Source organism: Ascidia mentula, chromosome 9, assembly GCF_947561715.1.
Source record: "Ascidia mentula chromosome 9, kaAscMent1.1, whole genome shotgun sequence".
Taxonomy (NCBI): Eukaryota; Metazoa; Chordata; class Ascidiacea; order Phlebobranchia; family Ascidiidae; genus Ascidia; species Ascidia mentula.
Window position 1 is genome coordinate 11,297,473 of NC_138574.1, and position 15,566 is coordinate 11,313,038.

Here is a 15,566-nt window from a genome sequence, read left to right on the forward strand (position 1 = left end):
CCTCTTGTGTAAATCCTTTCATATCTTTTTTCTCGATGATTTCCTAATTCGAGAACCAAATCAATGTTTTAAAAATGTCACAATAATCATGAATTCGCATGGGATGGACACTGTTATTTCCCCACTAAAAGGTCCTACAAGTTTTTTCTTCAATTCACAAACACCATGCACGCTCTATTGTTTGGTCGACAGTGTAATTAGGCACTGAGGTTTTTCCCCGGTGACATAGTGACTGGCGATGAGTAAACATTCCACATTCGTCCCTGGATTCCTCGAACATTCCCATCACAGCGTGGTTAAAGGTTCTTGTCAACATTAGTTTGTTTGACTCAGGTTGCGTGCGCACTGCGCAGCATGTTTGCCGATGCAGCCGACCAGACCTGTGCATGAGGTGTTTTTGTTGCGGTCTGTTTGCAACCTGTCGAATTCGTAAAGTTATGCGTGACATTCTGAGAACCAGGCGAGCATTGGAACTGTTGCTGTCCTTCCCACCCAGGTTGTACCTCTGGTTTTCTTTGACAATTTTCAGCTTCTTGATGGGTCATTGAAATCTTGCAACACAAGAGTTCAGCTGTTGCATAGTATCTACTTTTTGACGCAGGGACTGCGTTTATCGCAGGAGGCTTCCGAAAATAGCAACATTGTCACTATTTTGGTCACGATTTAGGGTGCAGCGTTTTGCACGACGTGTGTCAGTGAGGTGTGTTGACAACAGGGTAGAGGACCCTGTTTTGAAATGGGAAACCTCGCGTGATGTTTCGAACTCTGGTTAAGTCGCAGCATAGTATTACTTTTTCAAGAACCTTCTGCCGACATGTGGTTGAATCATTGGACAACTTCACTACTAGATTTTGTTTTTTTGTTGAAGAAACTATTTTAAAACTGTCCCTTGGGTGTTTGTGACTAAGTCTTTTGTTTTGTACCTTGGTCACACAGTTATGGTCGTATTTTGTTGAAAAAAGTTTTATTAAACCAGGCTTTTTGTTCGTTTTGACTATATCTTTGCCTGATAACTTTGTCAAATTGTTTTCTGATAACTGCTCAGAAGCTGACAATTGGTCAGTAATACAAGTATCAACATACAACACTTTATTAAATGAAAACAATCAAACGCAATAAATCAGCAACCAAAAAACGAAACAAGACGGAACCGCAGTCACAAAAATCAGCTTGTAATAAAGAGTAAGAAACAGAAATATAAACGGCGAACTTCGTCACGTCAGTGTAACAGTCCCTCTCATAACGCGACATGACAGGTGCTGTGTAATGTGTTGTCACGTGGTTTCAAGGTCACCATGACTTTGTATAATGTGAGTAAAAGCGCGGGATGATATTAGTGTTACGAGCGGTTTAAGCTGTAAGGTTTTTCACTGAGATCTGGGTAGGTTCACTTGGAAAAGCATTCTTTCTCCTTATTTATTATGATCTGGATACTTTTTGCAGTGATCTGCGTTTGTGCTTCCGGCTTTGAACGCTGCAAGTTCGCAGTCTCTACGCGGGGTTGTTGTTGCTCGTCTGAAAAATAACATGAGAATTATAAATTCATGTAATTGTAAAATTGGGACAACGTGCGGATGGATGAAAAATAAACAATGAACGAAAGAAGTATTTCAGAGTAATCGCAATATTGTAGATTCTTAAAAAAATCTCAGGAAAACCCTGTATCTTTTCTAGCTATTAAGTTAGTACTTTAATTTGTCTGGGTGTTTCCTGTCATAATTTGTCAACCTACAGAGTGCAAAAATCCGGGAGGCAAGTGGGAGTTATCGCCTTTATTCCTGCCCATACTACGCCTCTATTGTCTCCAACCTCGACCCAATGAAACCACGCTGAAGAATTCACGCCCTTTTCTTCCCCTGTGCTGTCTGGCTTTGCGTTGGCAACCCGAATAATTGCGGGATTCGTACCGTCTTGGATGCTTATTGTACGCAGGTGGCTAATGGCATCAATAGTGGTGTCAAATTTGAATGCTCTGGTACTGTTTATTGCCTGACAAACATTCGCTAATTTTAGGGTGTCTGTGTTTCTGGTGATGAACGTATGAAGCATCTTGCCCTGGTGGTCCTACGGTCGGTAGGCGTTTGACGCAGTTTCCTATTGGGTGGATCAACAGTATCATCATATTGCGCAATCACTTTCTTTGCCAAACCGAAAACCCTTATTTGGGCATTTTTAATTACGATGCCAATTAGAGCTCGTGAAACGCCAACATACTTTTTTCATGGTTTCAACATTGGCTTCGAAATTTCGTTTTTAGCAGATTAGTTTATTTTCTGAATATTTCATTTTTTGTTTTGGTTGTCGGAATTGTATTATTTTGCACGCAATATTGCCATTGACTCGATTTTTTTAAGTGATCCCTGCACAGACTCGTCATTATGTAGCTGGCAACAATAGGTTTGCAGAATAATGAAAAACTTTCGGTAATTTTTGATACTTTTAAACAATAAAGTGTAATAATTATTATTTTGAAATATAGTCATCTGGACTTACAACATGAAGAATTTGACATCAGGCCTGGCCAGTTTCTGCTTATCTTTTTCAAATATACTTTCAGACGAACGGCTTTTTCGCAGTAGGTTGCTTTTTCTTGTGTTCTTGAGCTCCCGGAGGAAAGCTCGCTCAATGCGACGAAGGAAGGCACGTTCTTCCACATGGTGCGGTTGTAGGACTTCGATTCTGAACAAATAATATCCTATGTTACAAACGTTGACATTTAAAAGCATTAACCATTGAGAGGTTTAGTTAAATATTAGAAAATGTGTGGAATTTGTTTTGTTTGAAAGAGCGTTGACAGAACAAGTTGAGGTTGGGGCGATTTCTTTATTTTGCTTGAAGAGTCTCTACGCCAGTTAAATAATTAAGGTGGTTTGTGAATAAAACGATTGTACGTTTTTTTGCTTACAATTTCGAGAGGGTTTTCAAAGCGTCACTGTGACTTGATATTGTTCCTCCGTGGTTCGTTTCATGTGATCTGTGTTAAAATGCAAGATGTTTTCTTGTATTTAAAAATAACTTTCGTACGTTTTGAAGACAAAACTCGTTTTAATAAAGGTTGTCAGGCACTTTGTGCTTGATTTTGTTAGAATTTTAAATGTTTTTATCAATTTCATTAGAACACTTACCTCGACGTAGGGGCGGTGGATGTACACAAGACGGACGCTAAAATCAATGCAATAACGAGGATCCAAGCTTGCTCCATACTTGTTTGTAGTTTTGTCGATGGCAATAGGAAAAAGGCGAAAACAACAACGTTTTTAAAGATGATTTCAAACCAATACTACACTTTTTTGCGGAATACCTCAATAACAATAATAAAGTATGTTGTAGTTTTGCACATTTAAATATTACTTTACCAGACCGTTGCAAAATGTTCTCAGAACCACAAATATTTGAGAACGCAGCAACGCCTTCCCTTGGTACAAATTCACCACTGCATGATCGTTATAACTTTAACGTTTGACGAAATGACTGCGGCAACGGGGTTGTCAATTTCACCTGTTCTTCATCGCGACACATTGGCCGCAACAAAACCTCTTTGGTACAAATATTCGCGTCCGCCAACTTCTGCCGAAGGCCACCTTAACTCCCGTTTATATACAACCAAGGGCACGCCTACCGCGAAACCCACGTGACATTTCTTTCTCGTAACCGAACCATTGACGGCACAGACAAGCGTGTTACGGCTGGCTGATTCTACGTTGTGCGTAAGTGTGATTGTAACATGTGGTTGGGCGACGCAGCGAACTTGCGGCTTAAAAAGTCAAACAACACAGAAACCGTGCTGTGCGGGTTCGGTTGTGGCGCTGCTTGTGTGGAAAGTTATCGTGGTATTCTTCAAGATTCTTCACCTTTGTTTGTAACCGTGTTTTCGGATTTGCCAACACAAAAACACTTGCTGGCCTTACCGCAGATATTTGGGCATTCGATGGCTTTATAAATGTTAATCTTGTTTGCAAAAACTACAAATAACAGTTTAATTTATTGCTGTTGCGACATAATTCGTTATACATTAAACCTTACTTGAAACAAATTTTAGGTAAAGCACATACTCAGTTTCAATATTTGGATTATTTTATGTTGTTATCCGATATCATTTCGTGCTTTGACTGATAAAACGTCCCCTTTACCGCCATCTGTCACACAAGACAAACAAACGTTTTCGATTTTAGCATTCGGCTAATAAGCCCCGTTTCATCCTAGTGTAAGATTATACCAATATATTTGACTCAAATTATTTCAAGTAAGGTTTAATTTAGGAGATTATGTCAAAACGAAATTTTGTGGCTGCTAAAACGTATGTGTTTACAGGCACTTGTTAGGCTGCAATTACTTTCTTTTCGCTTGGGATTCGAATCTAAACCTTTATTACGTTTTTTCTCTATGATTGGTTTATAATTTACATACTACAGTTGGTCGCCAAGGCATTCACACATATACTGCGTTTCGTGACCTCCGGGAAGTGGCGCTAGTAAGTCGCTAGTAACCGTATATTAAAGCTGTGGTTCCGAACCGGTCAGAAGTCCCTTTCATAAAATCGTTAAGTCATCTGAGCCGCACGTAACATTCACCTGATGTTCTTGGGCGATTTAAGTTGTACAACTTGTGCAAGATAGAAGGGGTGACGTCACAATTGGCAAAGATCAGAAACCCTAAAATAATACAAAAATAGGGAAACAGGAGAAGAACAAAGTAAAAATAAATTTTAATGGGAAGACTGCTCTCGTGTTTTCACTGACCCCCTAAACTATCCAACAGACCCCTTGGGGTGCCGCGAGTATCAGTTTAGAAATCACTGAAGTAAGTTGTCCACGGGAGATTTTACGTTTGTGATTACCTTTTTCGACAAGACAACTTAAAAATACTGCATTGCGCTGTTATTTAATTACCATTCGTGCTAACTGCCAAAATTCCTAATAAAACCGCGCAGTTTTGTGGACTGATGTAGGCTAGCCGTCATTTGAGGTCGCTTCTTGAACTGAACATAGAAAGCATGTGCTTGGCGAATGTCACGTTTTCACACAATAGAATCCACAACTCTGTTGTCCAGGGGGGATACGAAACCTCCCATCGATACAACAACCATGTTCTTGTGCGTCAGTCTGTGTTACTGTGTGAAAGATGACATTACAAAGTTCAAACCGTGTTTTACCAAGTTGCTGATGTAGGATTCCCAAAATCTTTTTCATCCGCTGAGACGGACCCCCCATTGTGATAATGACATGTAACTGTAGTGTAACTTGGGTACACGCCCTTGTTCACGCCCCTATACTACGCGCACTCGACACATCGTCCTCGAAGAGTCGAACTTTGTCCCCTACGTTGTATTGACTCGTGGTACAAATGTGGGCGTTCCACGAGACTGTTTGAAATACGACACCACGATGCCATTTTACCTTCCTTGCTTGCCAGGAATGTTTTGAACTGAATGATGTTTTATCACGTTGGTCGCAAATTTTGACATTTTGTAATATTTCAAGGAAATCAAATTGGTGTGCTGTGTGGCTAATTTAACGTTAGGTGGTTTGCCTCTTGTGTAAATCCTTTCATATCTTTTTTCTCGATGATTTCCTAATTCGAGACTTAGGTCAATGTTTCAAAAATGTCACACTAGTCATGAATTCGCATGGGATGGACGCTGTTATTTCCCCACTAAAAGGTCTTTTTCTTCAATTCACAAATACCACGCTCTATTGTTTGGCCGACAGTGTAATTAGGCACTGAGGATTATCCCCGGTGACATAGTGACTGGCGATGAATAAACATTCCACATTCGTCCCTGGATTCCTCGAAACATTCCCATCACAGCGTGGTTAAAGGTTCTTGTCAACATTAGTTTGTTTGACTCAGGTTGCGTGCGCACTGCGCAGCATGTTTGCCGATGCAGCCGACCAGACCTGTGCATGAGGTGTTTTTGTTGCGGTCTGTTTGCAACCTGTCGAATTCGTGAAGTTATGCGTGACATTCTGAGAACCAGACGAGCATTGGAACTGTTGCTGTCCTTCCCACCCAGGTTGTAACTCTGGTTTTCTTTTACATTTTCAGCATGGGTCATTGAAATCTTGCGACACAAGAGTTTAGCCTCTGTTGCATAGTATCGACTTTTTGACGCAGGGAATGCTGTGAACAACCGTTTATCCCCTGATGCCTCCTAAAATAGCAACTTTGTCACTATTTTGGTCACGATTTAGGGTGTGCCTACTTGCAGCGTTTTGCACGACGTGTGTCAGTGAGGTGTGTTGACAACAGGGTAGAGGACCCTGTTTTGAAATGTGAAACCTCGCGTGATGTTTCGAACTCTGGTTAAGTCGCAGCGTAGTATTACTTTTTCCAGAACCTTCTGCCGATATGTGGTTGATTCGTTGGACAACTTTACTACTAGATTTTGTTTTTTTGTTGAAGAAACTATTTTCAAACTGTCCCTTTGGTGTTTGTGACTAAGTCTTTTGTTTTGTACCTTGGTCACGCAGTTATAGTTGTATTTTATTCAAAAAAAATTGAATAAACCAGCCTTTTTGGTCGTTTTGACTATATCTTTGCCTGACAACTTAGTCGAATTGTTTTCTGATAACTGCTCAGAAGCTGATAATTGGTCAGTAATACAAGTATCAACATACAAAACTTTAATAAATAAAAACATTCAAAAGCAATGAATAAGCAAGCGAAACTCACAAAAACTTGCATTGATAAACTAATAGAAAAAAACGAAACAAGACGGAACCGCGAAGTCACAAAAATCAACGAATAATAAATAGCAAGAAACAGAAATATAAACGAACTTCGTCAGGTCAGTGTAGCAGTACCTCTCATAACGCGACATGGCTGGTGCTGTGTAATGTGTTGTCACGTGCGGTTTCAAGGTCACCATGACCTTGTATAATGTGAGCAAAAGCGCGGGATGATATTAGTGTTACGAGCAGTTTAAGCTGTAAGGTTTTTCAGTAAGATCTGGATTGGGACGCTTGGAAAAGCATTCTTGCTCCTTATCTTCTGTGATCTGGATACTTATTGCAGTGATCTGTGTTCATGTTTCCGGCTTTGAACGCTTCAAGTTGGCAGTCTCTACGCGGAGTTGTTGTTGCTCGTCTGAAAAATAACATTGGAATTATAAATTCATGTAATTGTCAAATTGGGACAAAGTGCGAATGGATGAAAAATAAACAATGAACGAAAAGAGTATTTCTGAGTATTCGCAATATCGTAGATTTAAAAAAAAAATTCAGAAAATCCTTGTATCTTCTCTAGCTATTAATGCTGTAAATTGTCGGGGCCTTTCCTGTCATGATTTGTCATCCTACATCTTGCGGAAATCCGGGAGGTAAGTGGGAGTTATCGCCTTCATTCCTGCCCATACTACGCCTCTATTGTCTCCAACCTCGACCCAATGAAACCACGCTGAAGAATTCACGCCCTTTTCACCCCCTGTACTGTCTGGCTTTGCGTTGGCAACCCAAATAATTGCGGGATTCGCACCGCCTTGGATGCTTATTGTACGCAGGTGGCTAATGGCATCAATAGTGGTGTCAAATTTGAATGCTCTGGCACTGTTTATTGCCTGACAAACATTCGCTAATTAGAGGGTGTCTTTGTTTCTGGTGTTAAACGTATGTAGCATCTTGCTCTGGTGGTCCTAGGGTCGTAGGCGTTTGACGCAGTTTCCTATTGGGTGGATCAACAGTATCATCATATTGCGCAATCACTTTCTTTGCCAAACCGAAAACCCTTATTTGGGCATTTTTATTTAAGGGGCGAATTTGAGCTCGTGAAACACCAACAAACTTTTTTGATGGTTTCAACATTCACTCCTATATTTCGTTTTTAGCACAATAGTTTGTTTTCTAAATATTTCATTTTTCGTTTTAGTTGTTGAAATTGTATTGTTTTGCACACAATATTGCCAATGACTCGATCTTTTTAAGTGATCCCTGCACAGACTCGTCAATATGTAGCTGGCAACAAGAGGTTTGCTGAATAATGCAAAACTTCGGTAATTTACGATGCTTTTAATCAATGGAGGGTAAGAATAATTTTTATTTTGAAATATGGTCAACTGGACTTACATGTAGAATTTGGCATCAGGCCTGTTCAGTATCTCTCTAGCTTCTGCCAATATAGTTTCAGACGAACTCCTTCTTCGCAGTACGCTGCTTTTTCTTGTGTTCCGGAGCTCCCGGAGGAAAGCGCGCTCAATGCGACGAAGGAAGGCACGCTCTTCCACATGGTGCGGTTGCAGGACTTCGATTCTAGACAAATAAAATCCTATGTTACAAACGTTAGCATTTAAAAGCACCAACCATTGAGAGGTTTAGTTAAATAAAAAGGAATTTCTGGTGTTTGGAAGATCGGTGAAAGAACAAGTTGATGTTGAGGAGATTTCTTTATTTTACTAGAAGACGGTTCACGACAGTAAAATCTTTACGACTAACAGCAAGAGTAGCACCATAATTGAGATAGTATGACACGATTGTACGTTTTTTTGCTTACAATTTCGAGATGGTTTTCAAAACGTCATTGTGACTTGATATCGTTTCTCCGCGGTCCGTTTCATGTGGTCTGTGTAAAAATGCAACATGTTTGCTTTTTTGAAAACAAAACTCATTATAAAGAACGTAAAGCTCTTTGTGGTTGATTTTGTTAGAATTTTAAATGTATTTCTTAATTTCATTAGAACACTTACCTCGACGTAGGGGCGGTGGAGGTACACAAGACGGACGCAAAAATCAATGCAATAACGAGGATCCAAGCTTGCTCCATACTTGTTTGTAGTGTTGTCGATAGCAATAGGAAAAAAGGAAAAGGCGAAAACAACAACGTTTTGTAAAGGTGATTTCAAACCAATACTAGACTTTTTTAAATGCCTGAATAACAACATTAAAGTATGTTGTAGTTTTGCACATTTAAGTATTAATTTCCCAGATCGTTGCAAAATGTTCTCAGAACCACAAATATTTAAGAACGCAACAACGCTTTCCCTTGATACAAATACACCACTGCATGATCGTTATAACTTTTACATCTTTTTAACGTTTGTCGAAATGACTTCGGCAACGGGGTTGTCAATTGCACCTGTTCTTCATCGCGACACATTGGCCGCAACAAAACCTCTTTGGTACAAATATTCGCCCCGTTCACTGCAAACGTCCGCCAACTTCTGCCGAAGGCCACCTTAACTCCCGTTTATATACAACCAAGGGCACGCCTACCGCGAAACCCACGTGACATTTCTTTCTCGTAACCGAACCATTGACGGCACAGACAAGCGCGTTACGGCTGACTGATTTTTCGTTGCGCGTAAGTGTGATTGTAACGTGTGGTTTGATGACGCAGCGAACTTGCGTCTTGAAAGTCAAACAACACAGAAACCGTACTGTGCGGGTTCGACTGTGGCGCTGTTTCTGTGGAAAGTTTATGTAGTATTCTTCAAGATTCTCCACCTTTGTTTGTAACCGTGTCTTCTGTAGGGATTTGCCAACACAAAAATGTTCGATTGAATACGCTGGCCTTGCTGCAGATATTTGGGCATTTGAAGTCATTATAAAATTTAATCTTGTTTGCAAAATATACAAATAACAGTTTAATTGATTCATGCTCCTAGTTTAATATTTGGATTATTTTGTGTTGTTATTTGATCGGGCTTTGACTGCTAAAACGTCCCCTTTGCCACCATCTGTCACACAAGACAAACAAACGCTTTCGATTTTAGCATTCGGCAAGTAAGCCCCGTTTCATCCTAGTGTAAGATTATATCAATATATTAGACTCTGGTTTCATAATAAATGGAAAATAGTCTTAATTATTAAGAAATTGTGGTAGCAATTATTCACTTCTCCAATCGGACTTGTGTAGGAGTACAGGTGGTTTACAGAATCTTGTTTATGCTTGTCAAACTAAGCCGGTAAGGTCCATATCAGATTGTTGTTGGAAGATTATCAATCGTTTTTTTTTGTAAACAAAGTTTAGTGAAACTAACTCTCATAAGAATATTTGTAACGTGCTTTGAACTTTTGTATCTCAAAAAAGGTCGCTTGTGAATAATATTGCCTATAACCAGGCCTTTACTCAGCTTATGAAAGCTGTGCTATATAATGTTTTCATTGTGTAGCCATGTATAGACCTCCGTAATGGCATTCCCTCACGTTGCTTCGTATTTTCGAGCCAGTGAGCAACCGCGGAATATTCCAATTGATGTTTTTGAATCAAAAAATGTACCGGGTGCATCTATCCCTGCCTCTGACGTCACCCCTCACCAAGTAAGCCCACACCTTTAAGCCCTTAATGGTGAACGTCCGGATGGACAAGCGTGGGGATTACCTAGATGGAACAAATTGCACTCTTCCTTGCACTTATATTGGCCTTTCTTGATATCATCCGCATTTGTCTGTCTATTCTCCGATATCTCCAACGCACCACGTATGAATCACAAAGAAACAAGGTCGTTGTTTCCTTATCCTATGACGTACATTGCAGATAAGAAGGGGTCCTAATATTGACGGGGCGTATCATCCACAATTGTCTGAGCATTAAACCGGACACCGTTGTCATTTAGTCATGACCCTTAAACCTGTTTGGAAATCTAAGGATTATAATTCGGCATCAAATCCCGTCGTGAGTCAATTTCACCAAGCGGCCCACGCACGTATGTGTTCACAGACACTTGTTGGCCTGCAAAAACTTTCATTAGTTTCTTTTCGCTTCGTTTAGGTTTCGAATCTAACAAACTTTCTTTACGCTTTTCAGATTAAAAGAAACACATTTAAAGATTCGAATCTCAGTGGTTTGTTTCCATGGGTGTGGTAGAGTTACAAATAATGATTGTTTTTGCATACCATGAGGTAACTATCGTTTAAAATGTTTTACACAAAAGTTTTTCACCTGGCAAATTGCGCTGGCACGTCGTGTTTTGTTAAATCTGTGGACGTCTATTATAACATAAAGTTTTATCGTTTGAAGTCAAATTGAAAATAATCTTCCAAAGGCAATCAAACCGTTGTTGTTGAGATGGCAATTTGCATACCCGTTGTGCCGACGACAAACGCGCTTGTTATGTTTATTTATACGGATTTCGAGGTTTGACGCTTGAATTATCTAATGCAGTAGCAACCACAGATAGTGCGTTCGTGGGCGCACGTACCCATGTGGTCGTTTAGTAGATTTTCGCAACATCTGCAAGAAGCTGTGCTGCAAAGCGGCCTCCTTAAAGCGATCATTATCACAAACTGTTGCGCCGATGTCCCTGCATTAACGCACACTCCTTGTTTGTTTTGATTAAACGCTTCAAAGTTAAGGATGTGTGAGCCTTGCATGATCTGCTGCGCACGGCTCTGGGTTAATGCATATTCGTGTATATTATGTGGACGTCCATCTACTACTACTGCTGACGTGGCAAATGAAGGTTCCGCATATTTGATTTCTTGAAGGTTGCGGCACGAAAGAGTGTGACGTCACAAATATATTTGCATACCCTACGAAACATGTCGTTGATTGAGATGCGTTTTCATGCTGCAGGAGAGGGGTGCAACCGGTGGGCAATGGGGGTCCTTGAATTTCGTTTGGTTTGAAACAGGAATTTCTACCTCAAAGGCTTGTTCTCATGAAAAAAACTATTGTTTCTCAGGGTTAATGTGATAATGTCAGTTAATAAACAATAATAGGGCCTACACGAAATGTTCCAAATACACTTCGTTTAAACGAGGCGAGGCACTTTACGCTGTTAGTTAAAATCTCACCAACTTGACCTTGCTATAAAAATGTCGCTGTTTTAAGATGACGACCAGAAAGTTAACAGGCCCCAGAATAGACCACCGATTTCCCGCTACCAACCACAAAAATAGCCAATTCACCAAAAAAGCATCGAAATGCTGCCATTCAGTGCAGTGACCTGTAGATAAGATCTCGCACACCAATGATGAAAATGTGCGACACATTACGTATGATATCGTATCGTTACACCACATTGCCCCTTATCCAATGAATCATACCGAAGCAATTTTATCTACAGACTTTGTTTTTGGTGCATTTAAGACAGTCCATTGTCTGAGGGTGACTGAGCTCCCTGTGTTTCTGTCCGTAGACATTTCAGACAGGTGCAAGTCTATAAATTCATTATCAGCTTAAAAATCTAAAAAACACCGTTTTGACGTCATTTGTTAATTTCAAGCAACCACAGTAAATTCTGGTGGACTTGGTGATTCATACGCCCAAGACTTTATTTGCGCATTGGTGAAGCTTAACATTTTGGTGTTTTGAAACTTCCAAGTTTACGTCATCAAAAACTAATACAAGCTTGTCTTGTCCCTCACGCAATGTATTGCAATGGTTGTTGCAAATGCTTAAAATGGCGCCCCAATGGATGAAGATATTTCTGCTTTGAATAATATTAGTGTTAATCGTATAAATATTTTCAATAACATATGCAGAACTAATATCTCACACTCTATGTCCCGGTATTTGTATCACATTATTCCTAAACTGTTTGAAGCCAATGCAGCGTAACGCATACGTCAGTTTTATGTATTTGCAAAAGTTTTGGAGAAAAAGTATTTCACAAGAATAGAAGTGAAAAACACGTACACCAAGTCTAGAAAATCATTAGAAAATTATGTCTTTTTCAAAAAGAACTGGCTTAGTAGATGTACAGAAATTCCTTGTTTGGTGGTAAAGCTTTTCAACTGCAAATTCCCAGTGCAGCTATAAGATCTTGAGCTGTGCGAACCCTTGTTATCATAGTTTCCATGCACGGCGAAGACGATCCCATACTGAAAAACAAACGTATTCAGAAACGTTAAAATAACGTTCAATAAATAAACGTTGGTATCGCAACTGGAATTGCGATTTTTTCAAAAACATTTCACAAAATGTGCAGTGAAAACTTTTGTTTTAGTCTCGGAATACGAAGCTCAGCACAACTGTACGGGTAATAACCCTGTCAGCATTGCCAGAAAAATACCAAACTGTTGATTGAAACAAGTCTATAGCGAACAAAATAAAGTGTAAATATTTTCCAAGTCGATCCACACGGATGCGAAAATAACAGTGCAGTAAAGCGGCTCGGTGTTTCGTTGACATCGTGCCCGAAACCAACAATACGTTAGTGTTAATGACCCAAAACAAAGCTCGCGCAGTGTGCAAGTATGTTTGTTGCTGTTTACGGGGTAACTTGTGCTTGCATGAGTTGTGATAAGAACTTGTTTGTGGTCAACTGAGTGTGCTGCTGGCATCTGCAGGCAATGTCCAACGAGAGCTAATGTTTTGATTTCGCGAAGATCCATTCCATCCCAATTTTTAAGGGAACTGTTTATTTTTTAGCAGCATCCTTGAAGTCAGGTGTGCTTTTGAGGTTCCTTGTTTTTCTGTATACCGTGATACAAATTCAATTATTTCTTGTTTGGCGACGCCGATAAAGTGCAAGTCATAGTTGTAATTTGTGCGACAACCTGCCTGCAAGTGTTGCTTTGGACACGGCAATTGTGGATTTGTTTTGACGGGGTCTTTGCCACGTGTTGTTACGCGCCGAAAGTTTGTTGTCGAAGTCACGAAGCAAACGAGAAGGGCGCGCGGCTTTTTGACCCATAAACACTTGTTGCTGTGATGTTGCACATAACCTAAACCGATCTCTTTGTGGAGCTTATTTCTCCCGCCTACGCCCTCAATCGAATATTATAATCCTGGCAGCAATGCATTAACGAGGAGACGATAAAGTCCGCTGTCGATATGTCGATTTAAAGGCCACGTTGTTTCGGAGAATAGTCTACTTTAGTTGTTCCTAAGACTGATTGGCAGTTTTACAGTTCGTTTTCGTCATTGATGTGGTTCGTTTATGGCGCATAGTAGGGCGCTTGCGTTTAGCAGAATATTTTTATCTATATAGCTTTCACTTCTTCGCGTAGCTTGCGGACGTCAGTGGTTCCCTCTTTAAAGAAAACAAAGATGTCATTAAGATATTTACGTCGCGTTATTGATGCTTAAAACGGAATGGCGAATGAAGGTTTACGACGGTTTTTCGGTACCATAAAAACGTCTCTTTCTGGAGAAAGTCAATGATTTGGTCGACTTCTTGCACGGCAGTTAAAGCCTTGGGGCTATGTTTACTGATGTTAGGAGCTTCGGGAAACGTTAACCGGATATTTGATTTTCCTATCGTGAAACATGGTTTAATCCATGCTCGTGATAACATCTCTACTTGACAGGTTTCAGTTTTCGCATCATGCTGCTTCTGTTGTTTATCAAGTTTCCTCATATCCGTAAAACTATCGACACGAATCCAAAGTGGATTAAAATCCATCCTCAGAAGGCCTCAAACCGAATGTTTGAAAAAGCCTGTTTGACGATAGCATTCAATTATTCGCCTGAGGTTCGAGTTTACTGACAAATGTATCGTTTAAAAATACCTGTCAGGTCATTTTACACATAGAAAAAAATTACCAAAGTTGTTTTTCAAAATTTAATCAGTCATAAGATATCGACCGGTGAAGTGTATTTTTGTGACATGAACTTTCGTAATACAGGCTATAGTTTGGCATACCATTTTCAAACCTTGTCATCCAATGCAACGCACAACACATACCACTAATATTTCACCAGCTAACTTTTACAATAGAAAGGTGTACTAACCGGGAAGCCAAGTGTTTTGCAAACTTCATTTTCGCCTCTTGGTCTTTAAGTTGTGATGCCATGCTCGTGAAATCCGCCATCGGGTATCGCTTTCGGACAACTTCGTGGCTCCGTTTGAGGGCGCTGGGGAGTTCATTGGTGTCGATCGTCTCGTGCTCGTCGGCTTGAATTGGGAATTGACCAATAAGGTTTAGGAGGTCTTCGTCGTTGAGGTCCGGCAACTCTCGCAATAATAAAAGGTCTTGTAGCGTGAGCTGATCTTTCATTGATTCCTTTTGGTCGGGTGCTGCATCGGTATCTGTCACAGGTCTGTGGAAGAAATAAGAAAAGTTTTAGCTGGACATTGCCATGAACAAAAATCTCTGTTGAGTGTGATTAAAGTGGGCCGTCAATAATCAAGGTTTAAACAAGAAAAATCTATTTTGTAAACCTTTTTGGGTTACAACCATAAAATAAAACATACAGATACGTTTTGCGCTACAGAATATGAAGAGTACAAAGGTTCTTACCTTGACAAAACACCTCCGTGACACATATAAGTAACGAGGCATAAACAAAGACTGATGGAGTACAAAATTGTTGCCATTGCTTACGATTTTACACAAACTTTGCTCTGAACAGGTAACAGATAACTGCGAAACAAATTAACGTTATTCTTTGCTCTATGCAAGCAATGGTCGGTTTGTACAAGTTTTCAAAACCTCCACAAAGTTCTTGTTGTAACACATTTGTGCTATAGTAAAAAATCTTGGCACGTGCTTTTCTGAATGTTAATTTCTAAACTCAATAAGAAGTCCCCGCCAGCGTCGTTACCATACGTTATAAGACATAGCAAGATCATGAACGACGCAATACGATCAATTGCAATGTACCGCTTGAGGTGACAAACGTGTTGTGTGAGTTTAGGCCGCGGGTCGCTTATTATATTCCCCCAAATCTGCGACGCAAGCTGTGTC

The 15,566-nt window shown here is 40.1% G+C and overlaps 2 protein-coding genes across 2 annotated transcripts; both read right to left on the reverse strand.

The window, feature by feature from the left end:
• Positions 1–6,606: 6,606 nt before the first annotated feature.
• On the reverse strand, positions 6,607–9,127 carry LOC145913788 (uncharacterized). Its single transcript, XM_083001544.1, has 4 exons — positions 8,678–9,127; positions 8,485–8,553; positions 8,061–8,243; positions 6,607–7,086 (listed from the first exon to the last, which is right to left on the reverse strand). Exons 1-4 carry the CDS (start codon positions 8,752–8,754, stop codon positions 6,984–6,986), a joined length of 432 nt encoding a protein of 143 aa, XP_082857670.1. The 5' UTR covers positions 8,755–9,127; the 3' UTR covers positions 6,607–6,983.
• Positions 9,128–12,651: 3,524 nt separating this feature from the next.
• LOC145914281 (uncharacterized) lies at positions 12,652–15,244 on the reverse strand. The gene is made up of 3 exons (XM_083002086.1): positions 15,120–15,244; positions 14,611–14,919; positions 12,652–12,755 (listed from the first exon to the last, which is right to left on the reverse strand). Exons 1-3 carry the CDS (start codon positions 15,194–15,196, stop codon positions 12,665–12,667), a joined length of 477 nt encoding a protein of 158 aa, XP_082858212.1. The 5' UTR covers positions 15,197–15,244; the 3' UTR covers positions 12,652–12,664.
• Between the last annotated feature and the right edge of the window lie 322 nt (positions 15,245–15,566).

What these genes read in the sequence shown, in the direction of transcription:
- LOC145913788 (XM_083001544.1), bottom strand. Translation starts at nt 8,754, where the DNA reads ATGGAGCAAGCTTGGATCCTCGTTATTGCATTGATTTTTGCGTCCGTC. An exon ending in TCCACCGCCCCTACGTCGAG is followed by an intron (nt 8,554 to 8,677) that starts GTAAGTGTTCTA and finishes ATTTTTACACAG; the next exon opens with ACCACATGAAACGGACCGCG. An exon ending in CCTGATGCCAAATTCTACAT is followed by an intron (nt 7,087 to 8,060) that starts GTAAGTCCAGTT and finishes GTTATTTTTCAG; the next exon opens with ACGAGCAACAACAACTCCGC.
- LOC145914281 (XM_083002086.1), bottom strand. Translation starts at nt 15,196, where the DNA reads ATGGCAACAATTTTGTACTCCATCAGTCTTTGTTTATGCCTCGTTACT. An exon ending in CACGGAGGTGTTTTGTCAAG is followed by an intron (nt 14,920 to 15,119) that starts GTAAGAACCTTT and finishes TTTCTTCCACAG; the next exon opens with ACCTGTGACAGATACCGATG. An exon ending in GCAAAACACTTGGCTTCCCG is followed by an intron (nt 12,756 to 14,610) that starts GTTAGTACACCT and finishes TTTGTTTTTCAG; the next exon opens with TATGGGATCGTCTTCGCCGT.